Below are 19,254 nucleotides of genomic sequence, written 5' to 3'. Positions count from 1 at the left end.
GAGGAACAAGGATACGTAAGGTAAACTGGGGCAACTGTTACTAGGCCAATGGGGAAAACCAGTTCTGCAAAAGCATCCCAGGGCCTTCCCTGGGCATGACCCAGCCCATACCTGTGAGGAAGTGTGACCAAAGTCCCAAACCCCAGCTCTCCGAAGCCATCTCCCCTAGAGCAAGGGCAGAGAAACATTTGGGGAAGCAAGCTGGCCCTCAACTGGTATTAAAACCTCATCAGCTGGAAGCCCACGGTCTCTAGGGGCCAGCATGTTCCATTTGTAAGTTCTGCCTGTTTATAGGCAAAAGCAAATGTTGGGCAGAAGCAAATGAAGGGAGCTTTGCCTTTTCCAGAGAAGGCCAAGCTCAGTGCTTCAGCTGGGCCTGTGTCCACTCCTGCTGCTGTAACCACGGGACTGCTACACCAACCGACTTGGTAAAACCCGACAAAGTCATCTGCAAACAGTCTGAGAGGACAGCTGGGGGTTTGGGTGGAACATTTTCTGAAGCTGGGAGGACCTTTAGAGCTCCTGTCTCCCTGGGAAGAGGCCTAGGCACTAGCTGTTGCTCTGTGAACTGGAGTCTCGGCTTGTCTAATTCAGAAAACCACCCAATGACCCGAGCCTTCGCCCTGCCCCCCTCAACCCCCCCTGGCCTGCTGCCCGGCTGATCTACACCAAGCCCGGGCACTTCTCATGCCCAGGCCAGGCTGCCCAGAGTCCTGTCACTTTACACACAACCGTTCTCACACAGCCACAAAGGACTGAGAAAGACCCTGCAGACAGTTAAGCTCATAAAAATAAGAGACTCCCCACAAAGCTCCAAATCACCACCAATGCATTTATTTGAGGGAGAAAGGGTCAAATCTTATTAGGAACTTTAAACTGGATAGGAATAGACACTGATCTGCCTAACATCTGGGTGTTCACAAGTGCACAGGTAACCATATCCTGCACGTAAGGCATCACCATTAAACCAATGAACATTTGACGAGAAGGACACGTTCTGAGCAGTCACATGATTTCCCTTTCAGAAGGTGCTGCCTTATCAGAAAAGTAGTGTTGAGAAAAACGAAGACAGCCTCCTAGCAAAGGCCTGGACGTGATGGTGGCCTCGTGAAAGGGGATCACACCTTATTTACAAAGCAAGAGAGTGAAACTCCCAGCTGAGCTGCAGGATGAGAGCTGGGGCTGACTCGAGGGGTGTGAATGGGGGTTGGGACCTGACTTCATGAGCCTTTGCCCATCCAACGTGGGCCTCCACAAGCCATTCTTTGGCCCCCTGCACAAGGCAGACTCAGGAAATCTGCAAAGTAAGGGGATTCTGCCCCAATTCCCCAGCCCCACCCCACCTTCCCCAGGTCTAACAGTGACCAATCCACTGGACGCAGCCTCACCCCCACCCAACCCCTACTTCTGGACAGACACATGGCATATATGGAAACCGAAGCCCAGCTGTGCTGGAGCACATCTAGGTGTTGCTGGGTTGGTTGTCTTACAGGTGCCCCGAGATGATCAGGCCTCACCCACGGTGGCCAGGCTGAGACAGCGTGGTTTTTTTTAGGTGATTCAGGTTACTCCAGGGCAAAGCACGATCCTGATGACACTCGGCGGAAAAGCAGGCTGGAGCCTCGAAAGAGCTGGCCCTGGATTGGAAGGAGCAGTAGGGTCAGTGAAAGGGAGGCCATGCTTCTCATCCCACCCCAGAGCCTGGCCAGCGAAAGACAAAGAAGGGTCCAGTAGCTCAGAGACCCCAGAGTCGGAGATACAGGGCCTAGGTTTGCATTCCTGAGGGCAAGGTCAGAATCTGCTCTGTGCTGAAGCACAAGGGAGCAGTTTATTTCATGCCACAGGGTGTCCAGTATTTTTTTTTTTTTAATTTATTTATTTTGGGCTGTGTTGGGTCTTCGTTGCTGCACGCAGGCTTTCTCTAGTTGTGGAGAGCGGGGGCTACTCTTCGTTGCGGTGCGCGGGCTTGTCATTGCGGTGGCTTCTCTTGTTGCGGAGCACGGGCTCTAGGCACGCAGGCTTCAGTAGTTGTGGCGCATGGGCTCAGTAGCTGTGGCTCGCGGGCTTAGTTGCTCCGCAGCATGTGGGATCTTCCTGGACCAGGGCTCGAACACGTGTCCCCTGCATTGGCAGGCAGATTCTCAACCACTGCGCCACCAGGGAAGTCCCGGGTGTCCAGTATTGACCGGGCTACTGAGTAGGAAACCCCCAATGGAGACCCACTGCCCTCTGGCTTCAGAGCCCAAGTGGACTGGGGCTCCTCCAACACTAGAGGACGTGATGGATGTAGGACCAACTGGATTCGCTGGAAGGCCTGCGTCTGTCTCTGGCCTCCCTGCTTTCCTCCTATCAGTCCTTTTCTCAACCTTGAGGCCAGTCAGTGTGCTAGCTCCTCCTGCCCAAGCCACTGCCCCATTTTACTCTGAAGCCAACCAAGGCCAGGAAAAGGCAGGGATCTGTGCTGGGCCAGCCACCTGGATCCTTGACCCAGAGCTCCAGCCAGCAGGAGGGTGCTTGGGCATAGAACACAAAGACTTCAAGACTGGCACCCTCGCCAAGCTCACCACATGGCCCAGCTCCCCCCTCAGGCTCTCCTGGGCACCTGGGGCATCCTGCATGGTTGGAGGGAGGGGCCGGCCTCCAACATGCCAGGTGTGTTTCCATCCCGTTACTTGAGGTATAAGAAGTTCTTGGGCTTCACCACCTACCCTGTGGGCTTCCTCATACTTGTTCTAAGAGTATTTGAGAGTTGAAGAAAAGAAGACCTTGTCTGATGTCTAATTCTTAAGCAAATTCAGATCTGACCACCTCAAATCCCTTCTACAGGTTACAGAAAAAAACCGAATGAACTTTTTGGCCAATCCAACAAAATAAAGTGAACATTTAATTTAAATGCCTCAAACCAAAAGTCTACATTCTCTTTATCCTCCTTACAACATCGGATTCCATGACAACCCCTTAACTTTCTTAACGTAATGAAGAGTCCACAAAACCTTTCCATCCGACTGATGTGGTGGATAAGTGAGAAAAACCTCCCTGGAGAGCAGGCTTACCTGCACACTCAGGTACTTCCAGCAGTGGATCCAGGATTTGAACACTGGGGAATAAGGGGGTAGCCCGGCCTGCAGCCTGCGGGGAAGGAGAGCATGTTAGATCCAGAGAACAGCGGGAGACGGATCAGCTAAGGAAAAGGAGCCCTCATGAAGGAACGGCTTGGGGCTGCCACCACCCCCATACCGAAAGACAGATTCCTCCCAAAGCGGTGCGATGAATCCCAGAGGAAGCCAGGGGGCCTGGTGGGCCGAGCCCACACATAGAGCAGGTGGGAGGGGGCAGGGCACTGGACGGGCTAAGCCAGGTCCCCTCAACAGCCTTGGCACGGTGCCTGCGGAGGAGCACACACCTACCCGCAGTTGTTCACAGCCATGAGATCACCGACTAGCAGGAAGGGGTAGGTCAGCATGCTCACTGCAATCTGCAGGGAGACCTGAGGGTCAGTGAGCCCACCTACCACCAGCCCCTGGCCCGGGCTCCAGGAGCAGGCACACCCTAGACTGAGGCCTGCCTCCAGCCATCTCCAGAGCTGGCCTCCGAAGCCCCGCCCAGGCCCCCCGCTCAGTGGGAAGAGCAGCTGGCCAGACTTACCCCCATCACAAATTTAGTGTAGCTGCGGATGGCCAGGGCCTGGCTGAACTGAAAAGACAAAAAGGGAGACTGGTTTGCCCCAGGTACCTCAGGATGCAGACTTCAAACATGCAGGCCCCGGCCCCGTCGGCGCTGCCTGGTCTGCACCCCCTTCACCTCGCCCTCCGCACTGGCCTCACACCCCCTCTGCACTCGGCTCCTCACACGCCCGCTGCACACGCTGCACTCCCTTTCAGGGCCTGCCAGCGGCTTCTGTGGCCTGGTAGTCAGAGCCAAGAGAAGATCTGGGAGGCAGAAGTGGGATATCCTGACTGGAGGGCCTTCTGTGACCCAGTCAGGGATGGTGAGCGGGAGACGAGGTAGGTGGGATCACGGGCTGTGGCCTGCGTAACCTCCTCTGAGCTGTAAGCTGCGAGGGCTGGGCCTTTGTTTGCCTTGATCAGTGCCTGCCCAGGGCTCAGCGCACAGTAAGTGCTTACTGAATGGAAAGTCAGGCACCCATCTGAACTGCACACAGAATCCTGGGTCCTGTAGCAAAAGGTGAAGGGGAACCCCGGGCTTACTGCCACCCTACCTCACCAAACTCTCGCCCCCTTCAGGCCCCAACTCCTGAATTCAACTTTGCCCATGAAACAGCCCCGAACTACAAAGGGTGACTACCTATCCCTCAGCTTCCTGTGACATGGTCATCCCACCCGATGGATGCCCTGCAACCCTGGGCGGAGATTTGCTCAGCCCTCTGCCTGAGTGGCAGCCTCACCTTAGAGCCTTTAAGCCACACACAGAAAAGCACATGAAAAATTACTTTCAGTGAAGTGTCGACTGCTGTTCTCAGTGAGGTAAGTGCAGCAGCCCCTGGTCAAACACCTGCCCACTTGGACTGGAGGAACCAATCAGCTGTGGGACACCCCTCCCCCTCAAGGCACCCCAGCTGTCCCAGGCTTGCTCTGTACGTGACGGCAGCAGCTGACCCACCCATAACGCCCCTGAGAAAGGGGCACTGTTGTGCTACTGTAATTGCAGGTGGGAGCTGCTCTCTATGGAGCAACTGGAATCTGCTCACATTAAAAGGCCAACAAGACTCACCTACCCAATTCAAATGGCCAGTTTCCCTCTGCCCCAGCTGCGAGCTCTCAGAGGCACCCCTCACCAGACTCTGTCCCAGACCACTCCCACCCCGGAACTGCCATTCTGGGGCCCAGACACAGACACACGGAGACTATGAACCCCGCCCACCCCAACAAGGTGATTCTGGCAGACAGGTCCCCAGTCCCTCACCCAGCCTCCGAGGGTGGCTGATTCCCGCTGTTAGAATGTCTGGCTCCCAGGAACCCCTGGCTATCACTGCTCCCCAACTCTTATCTTGGGTCAGGCAGAACCAGCTGACCTATCAGATCCCCAGAAACCTTTCCTCAACAAGTGCCTTTTAGAAGGACCAAGGCCTCCCCGTGCCTGGCCCAATCTGCCGAGAGGTCTGTGCATACCAGGCTGTGTAGAGCACTGCTAACAAGAGTCGGGTGCACCCGCACGGTACACTTCCTAGCTGACTGAAGCACCCTCAGCCTGGCTGAGGGAAAGAACTAGTCCCAGCCCCATCAATTCGCAGGCAAGGGCCCCAGGAGAGCCCTTCAATCTCTGGGTCTCATCTGTCTGTAAAATAGGATGTTATACTTGCTGTTCCTTTCACAACTGAGGTCCTGTCAGGATCAAATGTCATAATGTTCTCTAAAGGGCTTGAAAAAGCCTAAAACACTGAGCGGAAGTTCAAGGGTTATTATTAGCTGGTCTACCTCCTGATTTACCAGGGATCCCTAGTTTGGTTTGGGTCACTGCCTCAGACTAGCCATGGATAAGCTAGGGTCTGTGTGACCTAAAGCTGCCCAGGGACGGGCATTCCATAAACCCCTCTACGTCTTGTTAGCGACCTCCTCTCTCGAGGCCGTTCTCCTCGGAGGCAAAGCTGACCCAGGGACAACCAGAGTCTTCTCCTCAAACCCCTCCCCGGAGGCCCTCTCCAGCCCTAGGGGCCAGTACTCAGAATCCCAGAGTCCTCAAGTCTGCCCCAGACCCTGGGCATCAGCAGTACATGGAAAGATGGACAAGTCCTTGTTCCAACCAACCTGGGAACCTGGATTCTGGTCGTTCCCCAGCCCCCCTGGGGTGTCACTCACGCTGTCATCCACCAGGTAGGCATTGATGAAGTGGGCCAGCAGGTTACAGCCCCACAAGAAAACCACATCTCCCAGGAGGTGAGGGATTAAGCCGCTAAAAAACAAGGTGAGCAAAGGTGAGCAGGGGAGGGAAGAGAACAATTCCTGGGGGCTCCACACCCAGGAAGCAGGCAAGGATGTTCCAAGCTCAAAACTTCAGCATGTCCACCAGCACCACCTCGGGAAGGAAGCCCGCAGGGGCCACATGGGCCAGCAGCTATCCACAGCAGGAAAGCAGTGTTCCTTTCTCCACGGGGAGTGGGGGGTGTTATGTGTGTTATATGCTACATCTGACAGCACAAGTTAAGCTTAAGCTTTGAACACTCACAAGCGGTGTTCAAACCACAGAAGCTGGGCCTTAAGACGTGAATGTTGCAAAATCCGGGATTTTCCAATGCAGATTATGAAAGAGTACCTACACGTTAGCAGTCCTCTCCTGGCCTTTTTACCCAATCCACTCTCACAAAACACTTTGCTCAGTGCACCTGTATTCACCCCTGGAATGTTCCACTAAAAACATTCCATGCAAGCTTTTACAAGGAGGGCTGACTTTTAAAGTGATGGCCTTTAGAATGCGCATCTCTACACACTAATGTGAAGTTTCCCTAAGATACAGTGCTGAGGGAAAAAGCCAGATTGAGACCAGTGGGTCCTGTGTGATACTTGTGGGTTTTGGGGTTTTTTTCCTTTTTCTTTATTTTTGGCTGCGTTGGGTCTTTGTTGCTTTGTGCGAGCTTTTCTCTAGTTGCGGCGAGCGGGGGCTACTCTTCGTTGCAGTGCGTGGGCTTCTCGTTGCGGTGGCTTCTCTTGTTGCGGAGCGCGGGCTCTAGGCGCGTGGGCTTCAGTAGTTGTGGTGCACAGGCTTAGTTGCTCTGCGGCATGTGGGATCTTCCCGGAGCAGGGCTCGAACCTGTGTCCCCTGCATTGGCAGGCGGATTCTTAACCACTGCGCCACCAGGGAAGCCCTTGTGGGTTTTTTTTTTTAATGTGTTTATTTGCTTGTTTAGATATAGAAGGACATGGAAAGATCTCCAGGAGAACGGCTGTCTCTTGGAGAGAGGACACAGAATTATGATTTTTGAATTTTCAAAAATCTTATTTCAAAATATCTGAAAGTTCAAAGTACCTGTAACACATCTATGATATGAGAGATGTGAATAAAGTGAACCTTCATGAATGCAATTTCCAATCCTGTTGCTTCCACCTGTGCTCAGACTGACTTTTCACAGGTACACTCAGTGCTTTCTGAGTACGTACATCACCTGTTCTACAAACACATGAAGAAAAAAAAGAACCCAATGGGTAAGGTATCTGTTGTGTGGGAATCCTACTCACACACCAGAAAAGAATGTATACAGTGAGTGTGAAAAACACCAGAGGTGGTGATATGTAGTGTTTTAGGGTCTGAAGCACCAGTCACACAAGCAAATATTTATTCACACACATATATATGCACACCCATACGTATGTGTACATATACATAGATATGAATATACATATGAATATGTGCGTATATAAATCAAGGTTTATCAACCTTGACACTATTGACCTTTAGGGCTGGATGATTCTTTGTCATGGGGGCTGACCTCTGCACTGCAGGATGTTTAGCAGCATCCCTGGTCTCCACCCACTAGATCCCAGCTGTGACCATCAAAAGATGTCTCCAGACATTACAGATGTCCCCTGGGGCAAAATCACCTCCTAGTGAGAACCACATACATGTACACACACACACACACACACACCTACACATAGAACACCTGGCCGATGACGAAACCACGAGATGAGTTAACAGAGAGCCCCATGTCTAGTGTACTGTGCACTTAACAGCATGTATGTCTCTGCCGAGACCTTAAAAAAGCAAAACAAAAAATATTTGTCAGACCTGGATTTTGGGTTCTGTTTGTAGTTTACAGTCTTTTCGGTGTGAGCTTTCTTTACAGGTGGAGTAAGATGGGTGTGAGACACCAAGGAGGGAAGGGGGTCCGGGGCCCTCAGGAGATTGTGTGCCCTGAAGACATCTGCTCTGCAGAAACACAGACCCAGCACGGCCAGGTCTTGACTTTTTAAGAGAAGCCAGAAATAGGGATTGTTATGTGAAACATCCTAAATGTTGAATATGAAGAACTAATTTCTCAGAAGTGCTATGTCAAACAGGATCCATCAGCTGGAGTCAGCCTGTGAGCTGCCCGGGCTTGACCTTCAGCCCAAGTCACAGATTTTCAGTGACTTTTCAGCAGTGAAACCAAGGACGATGGAAGACCTGAAGACCAGCCTCGTGCGCACCCCCAGCCCTGGAGCACATGGACGGGGACAGTGGGGTCGGGGGTGTGGTTTTGGCCACCCCCATCCCCAGCGTGCTGGACAAACAGTACCATTTCTGTGTAAGCCGCGATGTGGACAGGGCTGGGCAGCTTTGTTCCCGATGATCCGTAGCTCGCATAGGCCATGGAGCTCTACGGGCCAAGGTGCAGCTGCTCAGGCAGGGACAGAGCCCTGTGGTTAGTCTGAGGCCAACAGCTGTGGCCTGAGGGTTGAGAATGCGCCTGTTAGTAGAGCCATGCTCCGTGGCCAGTTATGGGGTGTATAAACTCACGTACACAAAGAATCCCAGCAGCCCCTCTTCTTTGAAAATCTTCCCAATGGAGCTCAACACGCCACTGTGGAGAACACAGGGATACAACGTCACCCGGGCACCTTGGAGAAGCCCGTGCCCTGGTGTGGAGCAGAGCCTGCCACCCTTGCTCAGAGCCATCCAATCCTTGCCGGGATGGGGAGGGGGCATTCTCTGTCACCAGGCAGAACCCAAGTGGAGATGACTACAGCTCTTGTTTGGGAGTGAGAGAGCGTCTACGCAGTTTATGGAGACTGGGGAAACCCAACCACCCATAGGGGCAGAACTCCAGTTCTCTACTGCTTTTTTCTATGGATCTGGAATGTAGGAATGAACCTTCTAGCCTGGGCTGCTGCAGAGGTGACGGGAACTTCTCCTGCCTGGCCCTAGTGCTTACTTCTGGCTGAACAACCTTCTGGCAAAGAAGCCTGCATGTCCCACAGAGAGAGGAGGAGAGGTGGCGAGTGGAGAGAAGCACCTTCCCAGAGGGCAGAGAAGGAATACAGGGCCCTGCAGCAGGAGGCCCTGCAATCAGACAGCACAGACGCAGCTTAGGAAAAGGCATCTGGCCCTCCCCAGCAGGGAACTCGGGGATGCGCACCCTGCCCACTGCAGCCTGTTAGAGATCACAGGACAGGCTGGGATGCCTTAGGTGTGAAATGCAAAGGAGGCTCAAGTGCAGCCTCTGTGACCTGTGACAATGCCAAGTGACCTGTTCTGCATAGAGGCTCTGCGAAGCCGAGAGGGCCAGGGTGGCCTAGGAGAAAGACGGTGGGAGCCAGAGCCCTGCTAGGCCCCACTACCCTTCCTCTCAGGACAGTGGCTCAGCCCACTGGGTTCTAAGCCCACTGGGGGAATGGGCCAATTTCCCATTAGTGAACTCAAAATGAGGCACCATGGCAGCCAAGCTTCCTGGGGCAGTGGCCCCAAGGACAGCAGCAGCAAACAACTGAACCCAGGAAATGAGAATCTGAGCGAGGAAGGATAACAGATGCATGTACTCCTGCCACAAGCCTCCAGGACCCACCTCTTGTCCTGCACTGAGCCTCAGAGGGGCAGGGAGGGCACAAGTGCCACAGGGAAGGACTGTGTCAACACACCTATGCCCCTACAGACCCAGCTCAGTGCCAGGCATGGCAGGTGCTGGGTAAATATTTGGTAAACAATGGAAGGGCCAAGCCCCAAGGCCATGGGGTGGACGGCCGCTTAGGAGAGGATGAAATGAACTCTAAGCTGGCTTCTGTGACAGCTGGAAAAAGGGCTAGGGCATAACCTAGGGGGTCTAGGAGGGAACCCCGCCAGGACTCCTAATCCAACTGGACTCCAATCCTACTCACCTCTCTGTAGGGCATCTAGGCTCATCCAGGGCTGCCCCAGACAAGAGAGGGAGAAAATACCCCTGGACCCAGACTATGGAAGCCACTACCCCATTCCTCTGAAGCTGGCACATAAGAAATAGGGCAGAAACGGGGCAGCAGCTGACCCCAGTACGGCCTGTCCTGGCAGACTCTGAATAGTGACAGGGCCACTCCTGCCAACCCTGAGAAGAATTACCCACCTGTACTTGGCCTCCCGTCCCACAAACTGGACCATGCAGCGCATTGAGATGACTGAGGAAAGAGAAAACACACACAGGTGACATGGTGGCCAAAGCCCAAGACTCCCCAGCTGTGGGTGGGGTGCCCGGCACAGTGGCCATTGCACAACACGGCCCGTGTCAGAGCGCGGGAGGAGAGGAGGGCCCCTGGGATTCCCCATCACACCCCATGACCACGGCATCCCATTTCTTCTGCCTGGGAAGAGCCCCAGCTCCCTTTGGACTGAACTCCCAGCCAATTCCAGTGATACTACTTCCCAGTAATTCTACCGCTGCCCGTCTACAGCCCATGAGGGGTCACCCCACGGCTGAGATGCAGTCTCCAATGGGGCGGCTCACCATGCAGGGGGTGGGCCAGCATGCGGGACACGCACTGCATCATCATCTCATAGGAGGTCTGCAAGAGAGCAGAGGGCGGGGACTTGGTCTGGCCTGTCTCTGGAACTGGTGCTCACGGGGAGCTACAAGCATTTACAGGGGAAAAACTGGGATCCTGCAGCACGCATGTGGGGTCGGTCTACCTCAGATGGCCCCCCTTGTCACCCCCGCAAAATTCCCTCTACCCAGGACTGCTGCCAGTTCCCAGGCCAGGTCCCGTGGCGGCTGAGAGGCTTTCTGTGATTCCCTGCAGTGGCCCTGCTGGGGCTCCTTCCACATCCTACCCCACTGTGCACACAGCAGGCCCCAACTGTGACTCTTCAATGACCTGCCCAACTGGGCAGTGAGAGATAATCAGGCTCCCCTCTCCAATTCCAGGTACCCACCTCCTTCACCACTTTCTTCAGAGAAGTCTTCATGTCATCTTTGTTGGCAACCTGCTCAATCTCATCTGGAGGGAAAACCTGAGATGCAAAGAACAAAGGTGGATCAAAAGCAAAATACAGGTGTGCCTCTTCGATGTAACTTTGAAGGGATGGTGAGGGCAGGAAACAGCTCCTACTATTTTCTTGGCCATGTCCATTAGCTGGGCCCGCCTCGGGTAACCCCCTGGGGCTGGAGCTAGGGGGGAGAAAGTCCCTGCCTAGTGTCACATTTGTAAGAAAGCAGGCAGATGGTGAGGCAGGGACCTTTCCAATTGAGGAGACTTGGCGTTGGACCACCAGGGCTTGGAGTCTGGCCTTGGTGCTGGGGTGGAGCCCTGACCAGTCTGGGAACCGAGAAGCAGGACTGGTGCACATGGCTGCCTCCAGGGGTGGCAGGGGGCTCGGGGGAACCTCGGGCAACTGGTCCTGGCTTCGCCCCGGGCTCACCTTCTTCATGCTGCCCCGGGTCACGGTGGAGAGGGCGTTGGACATCAGCCGGGGGCTCAGGCCTCGGAACAGCCCTATCTTCCCATCCACTTGCACAATGTACTTGGCTACAAGAAAGCAGAGGTGGCAGCGTCACGTCCAGCCCAGACGCACCCACTCCTGGGTCACATTCACACCCAGACCAGACGCAGCTTGTCCTTCTTCAGTACCTGCTGACTTCAGTCACAGAAGGGAGCACCGTCCAGGACCCCGGAAGCAATCGGGCCCCACCCCCAAACATCTTCTCTAGCCCATTTCTTTTTGTAAAACCTTCAAAACATATTTTTCTGACGAACAAGTTCATATGTTTTTCTTTTTGTAGTTTGGAAAATCTACTTGGCAAACTTAGCTACAGTTTCTCAACTCAGCAACTTAAGTGTTGCAACCTAGGAACCAATTCTGTTGCTTATAAAAAATGTTTTTTTCTGGGAAAAGAAAAAATGGAAAACGGCAACCGCAAGCGGTGATGAAGTTTGCAACCTAAGGCAGGGAAAAAGGAAAAGGAAGGGCTCCCAGGGGAAAGGCTCAAGAGTGTCCTTTGAGCATGCCACGGAGAGGGCCATTCCCACCTCGTCACTGTGCTGCATCCAGGATCCCACCTGGCACCTACTGGCAGTTATTAATTACAGGGGGGAAAGCCAGTGGAGAAGTAACTAAAACAGAGGCACCAATGAACTATTCTATAGAAAAAAACTTAACTGGTCAGGGAAGCTGGACCCTGACCCTGTTTGAGTCAGTGCTTTTTTTGTTTGGGTCTCTAAAAGGATACTTTCTTAATGTTTTGCTGTTTTATTCAATATCAACTTTTAAATGATGTTCAAAAAGGAGACGTATTTTTATAAACCTGCATACCTGGAAGCTGGCAGAACATTCCCTCAGACAATGTGCTCCCCTCAACCCAAGACTTTAGCTCTCCAGCACCGCACAGTGGCGGGAACCAGCAAGGGAGGGTGCCGTTCTCTCCTCTGCCACATGTCTGCCAACAGCAATTCCATGTGGCAGCTGTATGGGCTTCCCCTGGTCCTGAGAGCACCTGGTACCTGCATGTTTGGCTTCCTGAGACTGGGGTGGTGCTGGAAAGAGAGGAGTAGGCGGAGAGAGGACACTGGGCGACGTGGCCAGGATGCCCTGCTTCACGGAGTGAACAGGCAGAAGGAAGGTTTATTTTGGGGGAGGGGAGAGCCAGTCAGCAGAAGGGAGAGCTGGCGGGATAAAGCCTGAGTGTGGTCTCCAGCAGGACACTTAACCTCTTTCCATCCAATTTCCTAGCCAGAAAAAAAGGGAGTAAGGACCCCTACTTCTCCCCATCTCAGAGCTGAATTACGAACAAGTGAGAGCAGACAAAGGTATGCAGAAACGTCTACAGAGGCCTTTGTGGGCCCAAAGGGCCCCCTGGCTGGCAAGGGGCTCCATCATTCCATGGTTTCTCTGCAGTCCCTGAAAACTCTCCAGGAAGTTCTTTCCGGGAGAACACCAAAGAATGTCATGGCAGCTGTGGCGCTTTTCATAGCTGACGGGGAGTAGTAGACCCCGTCCAGACAGTCGTTAGACAGTCAGACAGCTGAGCCCCCTCCCCAACACCATCTGCACTGAAACAACATTTATATAAATGGGGGGGGCGGGAGGAGCACCTCAGAACTCTGCTCATCTTTGCAAGAGGCAGTAAGATGATTGTCAAGACCCCTCTGCCCTGAGTCCTTTCGGGAATGACTATGTGACATGAACAGAGATGATCTGGGTTCCAACCTCTCTATGGCTAGAGCCTGCATAGTGGTGTATGGAGGAATCACACGTAGGGGCTGGCAGCCCGCCACCCCGGCCTCCCGCAAATCCAGCGTCGCTCTGTATACCGGCTTCGTTGCACTACAGTGGGGGGTGCCTCCCTGATTCTGTGACGTCCTCCTCCCCCACTGACAACTTTTAAGTGAAACAAGTATGAACAGATTTCCCCGCAAAATGACACGGTCCACCTGGCTCTATACTGTACTCAACAATGAGGTGGCAAAACTAGAAGAGAAACATGACATCAGACTCTGCCAGCAGGGTGTGAAGTGAAAAAAAGGTGACAGGAGGCGAGGCCCCAAGTTATTTGGCATAAAGAAAGATTTTCAGAGAACATTCTAGCCTGACTGAACAGATAAGATGAGCAGAGGTGGAGGGAGCGTGAGAGGGTCGGCCTGGCTGTGAACACAGAGAGCAAAGACACATTTAAAGAAGTCTGAGGAGTTCACTAGTGGCCAGTGGTTAGGATTCCAGGCTTTCACTGACGTGACCCGGGTTCAATCCCTGGTCAGGGAACTGAGATCCTGCCAGCCGTGTGGTGTGACCAAAAAAATAAAAAATAAAAAAAAATAAAGAAGTCTGGGAAGGGTGGGGACTGGGAGAGGGACAGGGATGGTGGATTTGAAACGGCCTTGGCCAGCTGGGGGTCAGGGGATGAGCAGCCGGTGGGCTTTGCTGGCATCAGGGAAGCTCCACCGTGGTGGGCTTCCTGATGGAGAGACCCTCTGGCAGGCAAGGCTGCAGGGGGTGGAGGGGGCGGGTGCTTGTATGGAGGGCCTGGGCATGAAGAAGCTGATAAGGAGTATGGGGCCAGAGCAGTTAGCAGCCTTCCTGAACTCGACCAGCTCACGAGGGCACACCAGGGGTGAAGCCGAGACCCACCATGTACTGTTCTACACCCAGGGGATGGAGATGCCTGAGTGAGTAGGCACCACAGCCTGAGGAATGCAGGGGAACAGGACAAAAGAAAAGAACCCAGGAGGCCCCAATGGGCCTCCTGCTGGAGGAGCAGGAAAGCAAAAGAACTGCTAAAAGGGCAGCCAGACTACTCAGAAGGCAAAAAAAAAAAAAAAAAAAGGAAAACCACCCCCTACCCCCCGCTTCCAGGCACAGCCTGAGGTGGCCGGGATGACAGGGACCATTGTCCTGGACTGCCCTCTCTCAGGCACCTGTCTGCCTATCCTGCTGCCTGGGCTGACAGCTGGCAGCTCACACAGAGGAGCCGGACGAAAGCTGTGTTGGTCACCTGCTCCCATCCTGACACCCTGCTGCCTCTGACCCCTCTTCCATGCCAGCTCTGACTCTGGGTGCCCCATGCTGCCCAGCGTGCTCCCCAGGGCCACCTGGGCCTGTTCCCTGTTTGACGCTTCTTTTTTGTCTCTCTCGGTGTGGGCTTTCCTGCCTGGGAAGCACACTCACCGTAGGTGAAGAAGCTCGGCAGGTAGAGGACCTTCCTCCCCAGCACATTGGTCCCAATGGTGGGGGGCATCGGCTCATGACCTACCTTCAGAATCAACAAATACAAAGGGAAAGTCAGATTCTACTGTTGATTCAGTCTCACTACTTCTCACCTTTCCCAGGCCTCTAACTCTTCTCCCACAAAGTCTAATGCTATTTCTGTTGATGTTTTCCCCATCAAAACATACCCAAAATTTCATCAGTGTCTATAACTGTCAACATCGTGTAATCTCCCAATGCACAGAAATGTCCAGTCCCAGATACCACCCTTACCACAATCCAAGTCACCCCATCCCTCAACATTCTTACCTTCCAATTCCAGATATTTCCAGTGCAGAAACCCCCCATGTTTATGTACTTCAAACCCCATGCTCATCTCAGAAAAAAATCTGTTAATTCTCATCGCCAGGTTAAAACATCAGTCCAGTCTCAATCCCAAATGTGGCAACACCAAAACACATCACACCCAAATCTCAGCCCCAAACTTCAGATAGCTCATTCACCCCACACTCAAATTTCTTACTGTACCCACTGTAGATGCCGACAAATCTGTCCCTCTCACTCCCAGCCACCTCAAATCCCAGCTGCTCCTCAAACAATTCCTCAGCTGTGATCTAATCTTGATCACCCCATATCCCTGTGACAGAATGACCCCGTCATTTCTGCAGGGTTATCATAATTCTTGCTGTATAGATGCTGGTTATAATTAAGGTATGTGTTAAACTCATGGGTGGGTGAAGGACCAAGCCACCCAAACCTCTGTGAGGAGGAGAGGCTTCTCCTGAGGGGTGAGGCCATTTGTTATGCTGCCGATTAATGAGAAGATTCTCTGCTGCCACACAAGGGGCAAGGTGTCTAGGAGACCAGCGCCTTAGTGGGGTGTGAGAAGGCCCTTCCCTGGCAGGGGACCAGGGCCGTAGCCCTGTCCCTCAGAGCAGGCCAGACAAATCCATGGACCAGAAGAGCTCCTCTTGGATGTGGAAGAGGGTAGAAACAGCAGGGTTGGGAAGCTCTCCCTTAAATAGAACTAGGTATGCTTCCAGTGTTTTCGGGGCTCAATTTCCTTTCTTCCTCACCTTAGTCAAGTGTTTTGAAGTTCAGGCTGTCCGTTATGGATGGGATTCTGAGCTACATGACAGATTACTGATCATAAATTAAGAAACTCCCTCCACGATGGAGAACTTCTTAAAAGAAAAACATCTAGCCCAGGGGAGTTGAAGGAAAGGGATGGTCAGGTGACCAAGCAGTTAGCCCTCCCCTTCCAGACCTTTCCCCTTCTGGGTTAAAAGCTCGAAGGTTCTGAGGTTAGTTTTGCTTTGATTTTGTTCTCTCATACAGGCAGCATTCCATTTACACCCTCAACTCCAAGTCTGAGCCAATGTTCTTTTGCTGCCTTATCCACTCCAGTCACAACAACTGGGGGGGCCCATCGATTCCAATTTCACCCTTAAACCTGCTTGTTCCCTTCATCCTGTATCCCCATGGCTCCCAAATCTGTTGAGTCTATTTTCTTAACTTCCACCTGTGTTATCAAAGGCACGCTGACCCTATCTCACTCCTATTCCCTTCACTCTCAAGTTCTAATTATTTGTTCCCAAGTCTACTCACCCAATTTCATCCCCAAATCTGTTAACCCAGTCCTAACCACAGCCAAAGCTGTGGTTCTATACCATATACCGGCAGAGCCAGTCCCTCAAATCTCTAACACCCATGAGCCCTGATCTCAGGCACTGCATTCTTACTCACTTAATCGGGACGACCCCCAGATCTGCCAATCCAGTCCTGCCATCCAACCCCAAACTGGGATCTTCCTTTTTGCAAGATGTTATCTCTGATTCACAAGCTATACCCATTAAGATTTCACCCTCAAGGACTTGCCTGGTGGCACAGTGGTTAAGAATCCGCCTGCCAATGCAGGGGACACGGGTTCAATCCCTGGTCCAGGAAGATCCCACATGCTGTGGAGCAACCAAGCCCATGCGCCACAACTACTGAGCGTGCGCTCTACAGCCCGCGTGCCACAACTACTGAGCCCACGCACCGCAACGAAGAGTAGCCCCTGCTCACCGCAACTAGAGAAAGCCCGCGTGCAGCAATGAAGACCCAACACAGCCAAAAATAAATAAATTAATTAAAAAAAAAAAGACTTCACCCTCAAATATGTTACCCTCAGCACCAGCTGTGTTCACATCAGGTAGGCCACCTCAGTCACCCCAACTGGGCTCACCCATCCTTATCCACCCCCCATACAGTTCTTCTCACCCTCTGGACTTCCTCATTCCCCAATTCCCTATCCTCCCTCATTCCCCATTCTCTCTCATTCCTCAACTGCCTTTCCAAGTGACCCTTATTTCAATTTTCTTCTCCTGTAAACCAAACCTACCAAGGTCCAAATGATGGAGCCACTTCCAGGTTCCTTCACATGGAGCACCCCCCCCATTCCTTGTACTCCAACATCCTCCATTCCACAGACACTCCTATCAGGCACCCTGAAGTCCCAGCCCTCACCCAATCTCACTCCATCATCCTTGCTTCTCATCTCAGGTATCACCAGTTCCAAAGCCTCAATTTCTCTCCCAAAGCTGGAATCTCTATTGCTGCAAATACAACCTGAATTTTTATAAGTAAAGCAGCCCTCACTCCCAAATCACAACCAAACGCCAGTCTCAACCTTCCCCCGTCAGCCATTTCCAAATCTCAGTCACAATTAGATTCTAGTCAGGCACCGTGATGTCCCTGAAGGAATCTCCTCATTCTTTGTCACATTCCTTGTCACACTCCAAAATCCACTGCCCCCATTCCTCAGACCCCAGATTTCAATTACTCCTATTCTCAAGTCCCTCTCATTCCAACTGTATCTCCTATTCTCAAGTCCCTCTCATTCCAACTGTATCTCCCAGTCTCAGTCCATTATCAGGACAGTAAATCTGATACCCATTTGCCTCAACTCAAATCAAATCTCAAGTTTTGGTTAGGTCTCCATCTCAAACCGCCCCCCCCTTAACTGAAAATTCTAGGCTAAATCTTCAGATATTAGTCCAAGCCCAAACCATCCACATCTACACTGTGCTCATCTCAGTCATGCCCACCTAATTCTGCCAAATGCACTCCCTCCACCTCAGCTCGGGCGCCCCCTTCCAGCTCCATCTCTCCCTTTCTCAAGCAGCCCAATTCATCTGTAAGGCACTGCTGGTCCCACCAAATATGCCAAGTGCCCCTGCATGCCTCGATTCCAGAGACACCCTACCTTGGCCTCATTTTCTGCCAGCCCCTACACATCCCGCCACCCTGTGTTCCAACTGGCCCTTCTGCCCAATTCCACTACGCCCACCCCCTCAGCCCATCCCCCCATACAGCTCCCACCCCCAACCGTGAATTCAATGGTCTCCTCCAAATGCGTCATCCCTTTCCCCCTAAAAGCCTCCTGGCTCCCCTTTCCAGACAAATCGCCACTACCCCTCCCCCACTGCGTCGCCCTATCTGTTCCCCTCCCCCAAAGCACGTCATCCTGTCCCCTCCTCCCATCAAATCTGTCGTCGCCATCAAATCCAGAGCCCCCATCTCCTGTAACCCGATTCGCCTCCGCCTCTCCCATCAAATTCCGTCACCGTTAAATCCAGTGCCCCCGTCCCCTCCTCCCCGGCGTCTGAGGCCCCTTTTTCTTTCCTAAATTTTTGGCCATGACCCCCAGTCCTTTGTCCCCCCCACCCCAAACCGCTTTAAATCCATCTCTATCAAATCCAGAGCTCTTGCTCCCCTTCACCCTAAATATGTGCTCATCTTCTGAATATTCTGCCTTGGCCCCCAATCCTCCTCCCCACCCAATCGCCAAAACTTCCCACCCCTCCCCCAATTCTGTTGTTTCTTCTTTCACCCCAAAATGCTGCCACTTCCCTCCTAGTCCAAGTCCATCGCCTCCATTCTTTCGTCTCCCAAACCTATCTCTCCGTTCCATCGCCCCCTCCCCTGCACCCCCAAATCCCTTGTTCCTTCCACCCTCTCCCAAATCTGTCGCTGACCCCTTTGCCCCCTTCTCCTGCATCCCCAAACCCATGCCCCCTGCATCCCCAAATCCCTCACCGTTTTCCTCGTCTCCCGCTCCTTCTGCGCACCAACCCGCCGTCCCCGCCCCTCTCCTCAAATCCGTCGCCATCGACTCCCCCGCCCCCATCCTCCTCCAGATCCTGGCCTGTCACCTTCTTATCAGCCCCCACCTCCCTATGGCGCCCCTGGCCCCACACCTGGATGAGCAGCTTCACGTAGAGCAGCGGGTGACTGAGCGCCGTCACTCCGGCGCCCAGCGCCACGAAAAGAGCCTCGGTGGTCGGGGCGTTGTCCCCGGAGCCCAGGCCCCCGGATGCGCCGTCCATCCTGCGGGCCGAGGGTTGCGCCGCAGGCCGAGGGTGGCGCGGATGTGCGCGGTGTGCAGGCGGCGGATCGCGAGCCCGGGCCTCGACCCCCGCCGCCGCTCCGCCGCGAGCTCCAGCTCCTGCTCCGGCTCCCGCCATCCCCGCGGCACCGCCGCGAGCCCAGGGCGCCACTTCCGGGTCGGAAGCCCCCATGGCAAGGGGCGGCGAGGTCACTCCCCCGTCACGTGACGGGACGGGCGCCCTGCCCCTCGCTGGCGTCAGGAGGCGGGGCCGGGCCGCACCACTCGCG

At 53.5% G+C, this 19,254-nt stretch overlaps 1 protein-coding gene across 3 annotated transcripts; it reads right to left on the bottom strand.

Annotated features, from left to right (window-relative positions):
* Window positions 1–812: 812 nt before the first annotated feature.
* On the bottom strand, window positions 813–19,184 carry MTCH1 (mitochondrial carrier 1). 3 transcript variants are annotated; one of them, XM_061196286.1, is made up of 12 exons: window positions 18,837–19,184; window positions 14,557–14,641; window positions 11,317–11,423; window positions 10,831–10,908; window positions 10,406–10,463; window positions 10,028–10,079; window positions 8,456–8,515; window positions 5,766–5,910; window positions 3,646–3,693; window positions 3,408–3,475; window positions 3,054–3,129; window positions 813–1,637 (listed from the first exon to the last, which is right to left on the bottom strand). In XM_061196286.1, the coding sequence occupies exons 1-12, from the start codon at window positions 19,155–19,157 to the stop codon at window positions 1,566–1,568; spliced, it is 1,170 nt and encodes a 389-aa protein (XP_061052269.1). In that variant the 5' UTR covers window positions 19,158–19,184; the 3' UTR covers window positions 813–1,565. The 3 variants fall into 3 exon arrangements, with proteins under 3 accessions (XP_061052269.1, XP_061052270.1, XP_061052268.1); XM_061196287.1 differs by having other exon boundaries at window positions 5,817–5,910; XM_061196285.1 differs by lacking the exon at window positions 813–1,637 and adding an exon at window positions 1,644–2,121.
* Window positions 19,185–19,254: the final 70 nt, after the last annotated feature.

This window comes from Eubalaena glacialis, chromosome 7 (genome assembly GCF_028564815.1).
Source record: "Eubalaena glacialis isolate mEubGla1 chromosome 7, mEubGla1.1.hap2.+ XY, whole genome shotgun sequence".
Taxonomy (NCBI): Eukaryota; Metazoa; Chordata; class Mammalia; order Artiodactyla; family Balaenidae; genus Eubalaena; species Eubalaena glacialis.
The sequence above is the reverse complement of the archived record's forward strand: the minus strand, read 5'-3'. Positions and strand labels throughout refer to the sequence as shown.

Coding starts and splice junctions, on each gene's coding strand:
- MTCH1 (XM_061196285.1), bottom strand. CDS start 19,157: ATGGGGGCTTCCGACCCGGAAGTGGCGCCCTGGGCTCGCGGCGGTGCC. Junction 8,516..10,027: donor GGACGGGAGGCCAAGTACAG/GTGGGTAATTCT, acceptor TGTTCTCCACAG/TGGCGTGTTGAGCTCCATTG. Junction 5,911..8,455: donor GGGCTGCTGGGATTCTTTGT/GTACGTGAGTTT, acceptor CTTGTTTTTTAG/CGGCTTAATCCCTCACCTCC.